Below are 10,056 nucleotides of genomic sequence, written 5' to 3' on the forward strand. Positions count from 1 at the left end.
CGGCGCCGCGACGAGGCCCGGTGAGGGCGCGGGCGGGTCTGGGCAGACCCCCGCGGGGCCCCTCCGCGCCGGTGGCCTCCGCGCTCGGCTGCAATTAAGTAAAAGCCCACGCGCGGCCGTGGCGCCCGAGGGTGACGTCCGGGGGCAGGCCCATTCCCCGCGGCCTGCGGCGCCCCGGCCCCGAGCGGAGACGCCAACAGCAGCTGGCGGTGGCGAGTGCGCGGGGCGGCGGCCCCGGCCCCTGGCAGGGGTTCTGGGGTCCCAGCCGTGTCCTCCGGTGATGCCAGGCCAGAGCATGGGTTCGGACCCTGCGCTTGGAGCTGTCTTACCCTCCGAGCTGTTTCCCCACCGGCCGCGCCCCGACCCCGGGGCGGCGTCAGGAGGGAGGGGCGAGCCCCGGGCCCCAGCCCCGCCGCCGGCCTGGACCCCGCTCCCTGAGGCGCCCTCGGGAGCCAGAGCCGCCCCCCGGGGGAGCCCGCCGCCCGGAGAGGGAGCAGTGCCGTCCCGGCCGGAGGCTTAGGGGGGAGTCAGGAGGAAACCGCGTCCCAGGAAAGGTGTCTGGGCCCGTCCTGTCCCGGGAGGCAGGGAAGCCAGCAGGCAGCGGCCAGACACCTACCCAGGTGTCGGGGTCCACTCCCGCTTTCTCCCGGACCCGGGGTGTCGCCTGGGGCCAGCCTGCCGCCCTCGCTCAGCCTCGGCTTTCCTACCTGTGGGATGTGCGCCCGCGGGAGGCGGGAGGCGGGAGGCATCCTCCTGAGCCCGGCTGGGGCCCGGGGACCCTGGGCCTTGGCTCCCACCGGACAGCAGCAGAGGGCCAGCCCGCCAGGCCTGAAGGACTCTCAAGGTCAAACGTGTGTCTCAGCTGCACTGGCAGTTTTTCAGAGGAAAAGATGGATGGAGCGCCTGCTGCAGCTACCCCTCCACGGGCTGCGATGGAACTTTTCCAGGCTCCGGCCCAGCCCTCTTCCCCTTCCCCAGGGTGAGGGCTGTGTCCGGTCCCTCCGCATCTGCGACAAGCATGCCCAAACTCCCACCTGCTCGAATCGAGGTCTCTCGCTCCCTCTCTCTAAAATAAATACATTTTAAAAAGAAAACTTACTTTCCCTGAGCTCAGGATGTACTATCAACTGATTGGTCCAAAAGAGCCAGCACTGGCCCAGGAGAGGAGTGACTTCCTGTCACAGACCCTGCTTTCGGGGCCTCTGACACGGGTTGGGGATTCACAGGAGCGCCCTGGGCACTCTGCTGCCACGTCCGGACCAGCGACCAGCGGCTCCAGCCCAGGGGTCCCTGCTGCGGTGCCGCGGGGCCTGGACCAGGAAAACCCAGTGAGCCCGGGGAACCCAGGCTCCCGTCCGTTCTGGAAGCCATCACGAAGTCTCGGAACCGTCTCCTCACCGGGGAAGGGGCCACACTGACAGTCAAGCCACCGTCAGAGTGGGCCAAGCTCCACTCCCCTTCAGGACGAGGACCCGAGAGCCACAGGCCCCTCCGAGGAGGGGAGGACCCCCGAGAGCCTCAAATCTGGATTGACAGGCACCCCAGCTGTGCCACTCCCTCAGGAGGAATGGGGAAAGCCCCTCAGGGGGCCGCACCTAGTCCCCGCGGTGCCAGCAGCTGCTGGGGGGGGGGGGGGGGGAATAGGCCAGGCTTGTTCTCCTCCCGCACCATGCCCCCCAGACCCAGCCACTCCCGCCCTGCAGGGTCCCAGGACTAGGCCAGGACTGCACTTGACCATGAGAGGAAGGCATCGTCCTACAAGGTAAAACCCTGACACCCCCAGAGCCATCTCCACCAACCTGACACCCTGCAGACCCCCCAGACAAATCCCCTCTTCAGCTGTACTGGTCACTCCAGGTGAGGCTTCAGGCCTGTAACCTGTTCTCGGCCTCAGACCCACGGAGGCTAGGTACCCACCCAACCCCGAGGCTAGTCCCTGGAAGGGAGCCCCTCTGAAGGAGGCTAGGTACCCACCCAACCCCGAGGCTAGTCCCTGGAAGGGAGCCCCTCTGAAGCGTTTCCTTTCAAAGGCCTAGAGGCCAGGATCCTAACTCCTCCCAGACCCTCCCCTAGACTGGTCCCTGCCTGGTTCCAGCACCTCCCCCTCCCCCTCCCCTCCAAGTAGATTGTCTGGCTCCCACCCTTCCCCTGCCCGCACCCATTTCCCCCAACATCCACGCCAGAAAGCCAAAGTTCCTTTAAGGTGTGCACTTTATTGAACTGGTCTCAAGTCAGTGTACAGGTAAGCCCCGCTTGGCTGCCTCCACACCTCAACCCACTCCCAGGGGGACCAAAGCCTTCATACATCTCAAGTTCGGGACAAAAAGGGGGGCCACGATGGCTGGCCGTTCAAAATAAAACAAAAACAAGTATTAAGGCGAAGATTAAAAAATTTGGATTACATAATTTACACAAAAGCAATGCTATCACCCTTCAAGTGTGGACTCGGGCAAGGACTGGCCCTTCTTGGGGAGAAGTGGGCTGCTGTGGGCAGGCAGGTACTTCCTGTAACAATGCATCCATATCTGGAATGACTTAAAAAAAGAACAATGTACATCAAAGTCCTCGGCCACATTGTAGAACTTTGGGGATGCTCGCTCCAACAGACTGCTGTCACCTTCACCGTTCCAGTTTTTAAATCCTGAGTCAAGCGCCAAAAAAAAAGATCAAAAAAACAAAACAAAAACAAAAACAAAGCCATGCCAATCTCATCTGTTTTCTGCGCAAGTTAGGTTTTGTCAAGAAAGGGTGTAACCAGCTAAGGAACAGTCCGCCTAGAAGCACTTGCGGTGGACGATGGAGGGGCCGGACTCGTCGTACTCCTGCTTGCTGATCCACATCTGCTGGAAGGTGGACAGCGAGGCCAGGATGGAGCCGCCGATCCACACGGAGTACTTGCGCTCAGGGGGCGCGATGATCTGGGGAGACAAGGGGACCGTTAGCGTGAGGACCCCGATGGCACCAGAGGCCCCTCCCACCACGGCCAGACGGACTCCACTGGACCAGGCCAGCGCGCTGGGCGGGCACCCACCTTGATCTTCATCGTGCTGGGAGCCAGAGCGGTGATCTCCTTCTGCATCCTGTCGGCGATGCCTGGGTACATGGTGGTTCCACCGGACAGCACCGTGTTGGCGTACAGGTCCTTACGGATGTCGACGTCACACTTCATGATGGAGTTAAAGGTAGTTTCGTGGATGCCGCAGGACTCCATGCCTGAAGGGAAGGAAGGCAGGCTTAGCTCCTAGCGTGGCCACAAGGACGGCCTGTGGGGGAGGGGGGGGTGGGGCCTCACTCACCCAGGAAGGAGGGCTGGAAGAGGGCCTCGGGGCAGCGGAACCGCTCGTTGCCGATGGTGATGACCTGCCCATCGGGCAGCTCGTAGCTCTTCTCCAGGGAGGAGCTGGAGGCTGCGGTGGCCATCTCCTGCTCGAAGTCCAGGGCGACGTAGCACAGCTTCTCCTTGATGTCGCGCACGATTTCCCGCTCGGCCGTGGTGGTGAAGCTGTAGCCGCGCTCGGTGAGGATCTTCATGAGGTAGTCGGTCAGGTCCCGGCCCGCCAGGTCCAGACGCAGGATGGCGTGGGGAAGGGCGTAGCCCTCGTAGATGGGCACTGTGTGGGTGACCCCGTCCCCGGAGTCCATCACGATGCCAGTGGTACGGCCAGAGGCGTACAGGGACAGCACGGCCTGGATGGCCACATACATGGCGGGGGTGTTGAAGGTCTCGAACATGATCTGTAGGGAGAAGGGGGCCAGTCACACTCGGGAAGCCAGAGGGCACAGCAGTCAGGCCAGAGCAGGAACATGCAGAGAGTGCAAGGAACACAGGTTAAGTGTGCTGGGGACCCCAGGATGGGGAGTCACTTCAGACCTACTGTGCACCTACTGAATACACACTCCCAAGGCCTCATTGGCTTTGTCACTGAGCCAGTGTTAGTATCTACACCCACAGCACTTTACACTTTGAAAACCTAGTCAGAAAGCCAACACGAGAAAGATTCCATCTGGAGAAAAGCAAACAGAACCTGCAGAATTCCAAAGGAGACTCAGGTCAGAGAAGAAAGTCCTAGGAGAACGGCAGAGAGAGAACCAGTGAGAAAGGGCGTGGCAGAGGGGACAGGAAAGGATGGGGAGCTGTCCAGGAAGGCCAAGGGCTACCAACCTGGGTCATCTTCTCACGGTTGGCCTTGGGGTTCAGGGGGGCCTCGGTGAGCAGGACGGGGTGCTCCTCGGGGGCCACACGCAGCTCATTGTAGAAGGTGTGGTGCCAGATCTTCTCCATGTCGTCCCAGTTGGTGACGATGCCGTGCTCGATGGGGTACTTCAGGGTCAGGATGCCTCTCTTGCTCTGGGCCTCATCGCCCACGTAGGAGTCCTTCTGGCCCATGCCCACCATCACGCCCTGCAGAAGGAAGCGGCAAGGTGCCCTCAGCGTGGGCAGGATCCCCCGACTCGCACCCAGAAGGCTGAAGGACTCCCGTGGAGGAGCTGGCCCCATCCTCCGCCCCACCCACCAAATCAGACCCGAGGCTGGCGCCCTACCTGGTGCCTGGGGCGCCCCACGATGGAGGGGAAGACGGCCCTGGGGGCATCGTCCCCAGCGAAGCCGGCCTTGCACATGCCGGAGCCGTTGTCGACCACGAGCGCAGCAATATCGTCATCCATGGCGAGCTGCGGGGAGAGCGGGCGTGAGCCGGAGTCGGGCGCGGCTGCCCCCGCCCTGCCCACTTCCGGCGCGCCGCGCCTTCGAGCCGCCAGGGGGCGCCGGCGCGCGCCCGGATTGGGGACAAAGGAAGCCGGGCCGGCCGCGTTATTACCATAAAAGGCAAACGCCGCGAGGCGGCCCGCGGCGCGGCAGGAAGCCAGGCGCTCGGCCCCGCCCCGCCCCGTTCAAACCCCGCCGGCCGCCGGGCGCGCGGAGACCACACCCACGGGAGCCCGCGCCGCGGCCGAGTGCGCAGGCGCCTCCGCGCGCGGCAGCCCCACCCCTTCCGGCGGCCGCCGCTCCGCCGCGCCCGGCCCCGGCGCCCGGCCCGGCGCGCGCGCACGCACGAGCACGCGCAGCCCGTCCCCAGTGCCCGGTGCCCGGTGCCCGGTGCCCGGTCCCCACCCGGCCGGCCGGCGAGGCCCGCCGCGCCCACCCACTCACCCACCCTCCGTCCCTCCGTCCCTCCCTCCGTCCCGCGCAGTCACCGCCCGCTCGGCCCCGGGCCCCCAAGTCTTGTCGGCGGCGCCTGGGAGCGCGGCCTGAGCGCGGCCCGGCCCGGTCCCGCGGCCCCGGGGCTCCGGGCTGAGGTCCGCTCCCCGCGCCGGGCGCCGGCCGCGGGCAGGGCGAGGGCCGCGGGGCGCGGAGGGCCGGCGGGGAGGCCGGCGGGCCGTGCACGGGGCCGGGCTTACCGGAGGCGGCTGTCGGCGGCGGAGAGCGGCGGAGAGGAGAGCTGCGCGGCGGCGGACGGTCGGAGCAGTGGCTGCGCCGCGCGCCGCCGGGTTATATAGGGCGGCGCCGCGGCCGCTCGAGCCATAAAAGGCAACTTTCGGAACGGCGCGCGCTGATTGGCCCCGCGCCGCTCACTCACCGCCTCGCCGACAGTGCAGCATTTTTTCACCCTCGCCCTCCTCCCGAAAAAAAAAAAAAAGGAGAGGACTGAGCGAGAGCGAGAGCGAGATTGAGGAAGAGGAGGGATAGAGTTCTGCCGGGCCGCCCTGGGGTGCGGGGCCGCGGCCGGGGTGCGGGGCGCGCCCTGGGGTGCTGGGCCGCCCCCGGGCCCGGCGCAGCGCGGCCTCGGTGGCCTGGCCTGCCTGTCCCCCGTGTCCCCCTCCCCACCACTACCCCGGGACCCTCCGGTGTGGGTGCCACCGCGCACTGAGCTCCCCGTGGCCCCTGGTTGCTGTGGGTGCATGCTCAGGCTTAAACAGTTGTGGGCAAAGGGGTGCTCAGGGAGGGCCCCCCTTGCCAACCTTAGTTCAGCTGCCCAGAAAGCCTGGCTGGGGTGGGGTGGGGTGGGGCCCTGGCTGGGGGTGCTCCGCTCACTAAGTGTGGGGTCACTCTCCCCGCCTCTGTGGTGAGGAGGGTGGTGTGGTATGGGGAGCCGGGGGCCTCTGGAGAGCAGAGAAACTGTTCCCATGGAGACAGCTGCCCTCACACCCAGCCAAGGCGTCCTGGGCCTGAGCCAGGCGGCTACCAGGCACTGCTGGGTCCAGCAGGCAGGGCTGCCCAGCACAGCCGGGCCCGCGTCCATCCGCTCCGTAGCCACAGCTGAGCGGCCTTCATGGGGTTCCCGAGGCCTGGCAGGGACACTCAGCCAGAGATGAGCTGGGGGCCGCAGGGCCAGCAGCAGAAGGCCAGCTGCCCCGGGAGAAGACCCTCTCGTGGCTCTTGACTGCCCTGGGTCTCTCCCGACACTTGGCACGACCTGGGTGCCCTGTTCTGGGTGGTTCCCTGCGCCCAGAGCTGCCAGTTTGGCAGGCAGAGCCTGATCCAGCCGGCCCACAGTGCTCAGCGCATGGCAGCCGCAGCCAGGGGCCGTGGGACCCCTCGGTGGCCGCTCAGCCTAGAGGAGTGCACCTTCCTGGGGGCGGGGGGCGGGGGGTGTCAGGCGACTTTTCACCCGGAGGAGAAGGCGAGGTGGCATTGCTGGGGGGGGCCGTCCCCAGCTGCAGGGCTGTGCAGCCTGAGAGGTGTTCGCTGACTGTGTGTTGAAACCAGTGACCAGTTAGTCCATATATGGATGTGGAATGTGTGTCCAGGGGAGAGGTGGCTGGTCCGGCCCCGTGGAGGAGGCTGGTGGCAGGTCTCGGAAGGCTGCAGAGGCCACAGCCAGGTGGAAGGGTGACGGGCACCCGGCACAGCAGCGCCCGCGGGCTCCGGCCTCGGGCCAGCATTCCCAGGGGCCCCAGGAACTCACTGCAGGCCCCCGCCCCGCCCAGCCCCGGGCGAACCCTCTCACCCCATCCCCTCCTGCCTCCTGAGGGCCAGTCTGTCCTCCTCCCGGCCTTGTATCGCTCACCCAAGGGCGTCCGGCCAGCCACCTTGAGATTCAAGGACTGGTTGCGGGGGCGGGGAGGGGCACTTTTGGCTGCCTGTTGATGAGCCCGGAGGGGTGCTGGCAGGCTAGAACCAGGCCACAGGGCGAGGGAGGGGAGACCCCAGTGGCTCGCAGAGTTCCATGGGGTGAGAGCAGGCCTGGTCCGCCCGCCAGCAGGATGGTGCTGCCACCTCCCTCCTAGCCCAGGGGCGGGAGCTCCGGGGCCACCGGACCGCAGACTGGAACATTCCCGGCCCCGGCTCCTGGTGCTCTCCTATGCATCCTGCACAGCCCAGCCCAGAAAGCCCCGCGGCGGGAGCCCTGTAACCTCTGCCACGTGTACCCTCCCCCACATCAGACCACTGCGCGGGGCGGCCTGCATAGCTGAGCTGCCCCAGCCCCTCATGCATGTCCAGCCCGGCCTCAGCTCCCTCTGACCCGTACTGGGGGGTTAGGGGGTCTCTTCCCCTTCTCAGCCCCCCTCGGTTCCTCCCCCTGAAAATGGAGCTTCGGTCCGTTCTCAGCCAGCCTTCCCAGGGTCTCCATCACACCCCCTCCTCCTGCGGCCCGCACCCGGCGTCCTCGGCCTCAGGAGGGACGGGGCAGATGGGGGAGGGGGCAGCAGAAGAGAAGCAGCAGCTGGAGGAGGAAAAGAGGAAGCCCCGGGGGAGGAAGGGGGCGGGCCGGCGCAGGAAGTGAGCAGGTTCTCCTCTGGGAACTTTGCCCTTGCGGGGATTGCAGCGGCGAGGGGCGGGCACAGCCCGGAGCTCGGCCAGCAGCCGCCCCACCTGCCTGTCTGCCCCCTCCCCCCCAGGCAGGGACAGTCACCGCCCCGACCAAAGGACCACTCCCTCCCCCAACCACCGATCTCTCTGGGGGTTAGATCCCTCTGCTCACCCCCACCCCCCGCCAGGCAGGGACCCCACGCTCCCCTTCTCAGAGGCAGAAACTGCGGTGGGGCTGAGAAAGGGAAGAGAAACACACACACACACCCCCCGCGGGCGCACGCGCGCACAGACACACACACACACACACACACAGTCAGTGCTCAGCGACGGGCAGCCGAGGGAATGAGGGGACAGGGCTTCCAGCAAACACGCCCTTTTTGCAGAGGAGGAAACTGAGGCAGGCTGTGCCGGGCCCAGGCTCAGAGTCCAGCCTCACGGACTCCAGGCCCGGCTTCCAGAGGCCGCCCTGCCCCGCCCTGGTGAAGTGTCCGCCCGCAGGGACTCCGGCCGGAGTCTGAATTCCTGGGCCCCACCTCTGTCCTGGGCTCCGGCTTATCTCCCGAGGTCCAGAGGGGACAGCACCAGGCCCTGGCCGCACAGCAGCAGGCCCGAGGGCCTGAGCCTGCATTTCCAGACGCACGCGCGCACACACACACACACACACGTGTGCACACGCACGCACATGCACACAAACACACACGCGCACACACACGCTCCTCCCCTGCTCCCGCGACGGGCTCAGGAGGAAAGGTTGGACCCGAGCTCCTGCGGTCCTGGGCGGCTGGGGGCTGGGAGGCTGGGCTGGAGTCCTGCGGCTCCTGTCCAGCTTGACCACACTTTCAAGGTCAGCCCTGGGCCGGCTCCCCAGAAAGCCTGCCTGCCTCCCCCACCCTCAGAGCAGCTGCAGCTCTCCTGCCCAGAGAGGGCGGCCGCCCAGCCAGGCCACACAGCCGGGCACAGCCCGGCACAGCCAGGAGCCGGGCCCGGGGTGAGCCGGGCCAGACTGCTCCTGCAGGCCGCAGGCAGAGGATGGCGCCGGACAGGGGTGCGCAGCACCTGGACCTCAAACAGGCCAGCAGGGAGGCCGGGCCCCCTGGTGTGAGAGCGAGTGCCCTGAGGAAGGAGGAGGAGGAGGGCGGACAGGGAAGCCCCCAGGCGGCAGCCCCCAGGCGGGCCCAGAGCAGGAGGGAGGGACCGGCCAGTGTGCTCCCCTGGGCGCCAGCCAGGACCTCGGTCCCCACCCAGGCCTGGCGTCCAGCCAGAGTCCCTCCCAGGCCGTCAGCCTCCGCCAGCCCAGCCTCCCTGCCTCCCTCCCGCAGGAGTCCCCCGAGAAAGGGGGGTCCCTGCCCTGGAGAGGCTGGGGACTTCTGATGCTTCTTGGGAGAGTTTTGAAAAATCCTTAAAAACTCCCCCCCAATTCCGATCCCCCGGGCGCTGGGAGGAGGGCCGGGCACGGGGGAGTTCCCAGCCTCGCTCACTGGGGTTTTTCAGAAGAGAAATGGAGAACCAAGTACCGGGCTTCCCCCTACACACCCTGAGCCTTCCTCCCCCCGGCCTCCTGCTGGGCTCCCTGTCCCCCAGACCCAGCGGGAGGAGGGAGCGGACCCCTTGGGCCTGAAGATCCTCTCAGCAGCCTGGCGGGGGGCAGGGGCTGGGAGTCCCAGGTCTCCCCAAAGCCCCCGGAGGCCACGGCGGCTCCCAGAAGCCAGGCTCTCCGCCCAGGCCTGAGGCGGGGGACAGGGCGGACCAAGCGGGGTGGGGTCAGTGGCAACTTCAAGTCAACCCAAGGTTCTGGAGACTCCTGGCCTGACGCCGGTCTCAGCAGACACACCTGCGGGACCCCACACCGAGGCCTGCGCGGAGCCAGGGCGTGAGGAAGGGGAGCGGTGCCCCACGGCAGCCTGGGTGCCATCAGCGGCCGGGGTCTGAGGGCCAGGCCCGGTGGGCACCCAGGACAGCGTGGTCAGTGTCAGGGACTCAGCAGCTTTCTATCCGGGTGGCCTCCTCCCGGCATGGCCCACCTGGGAGCTGGGGGGAGGCCCCAGGGGCAGGGAGGGCGGAGGAAGTGAAAGGGGAAGGAGTGGGGGAGGGAGGTATTGGGAAAGTGCAGGGGGCGGGGCGGGGACAGGACAGGGTGGCTGACTCACAGAGGTCACCAGCTCGCCATTCGGGGTCCAGTCTGGCCCCTGGACCCCTGAGAGGACAGGCGAGGCAGAGGACCGGAGGCTGCCGTGGCCAGAACACTCACTGCCAGCTCAGCTGGAGTCTCCCCATTTCCCAGACAAGCAAACTGAGGCCAGGGA

At 67.0% G+C, this 10,056-nt stretch overlaps 1 protein-coding gene across 1 annotated transcript; it reads right to left on the minus strand.

Moving 5' to 3' along the window:
* Window positions 1-2,193: 2,193 nt before the first annotated feature.
* Window positions 2,194-5,640, minus strand: ACTB (actin beta). The gene is made up of 6 exons (XM_084886193.1): window positions 5,398-5,640; window positions 4,543-4,671; window positions 4,163-4,402; window positions 3,297-3,735; window positions 3,032-3,213; window positions 2,194-2,918 (listed from the first exon to the last, which is right to left on the minus strand). The coding sequence occupies exons 2-6, from the start codon at window positions 4,663-4,665 to the stop codon at window positions 2,775-2,777; spliced, it is 1,128 nt and encodes a 375-aa protein (XP_084742319.1). The 5' UTR covers window positions 4,666-4,671; window positions 5,398-5,640; the 3' UTR covers window positions 2,194-2,774.
* Window positions 5,641-10,056: the final 4,416 nt, after the last annotated feature.

This window comes from Pipistrellus hanaki (assembly GCF_964339955.1).
Source record: "Pipistrellus hanaki genome assembly, chromosome: 5".
NCBI lineage: Eukaryota > Metazoa > Chordata > Mammalia > Chiroptera > Vespertilionidae > Pipistrellus > Pipistrellus hanaki.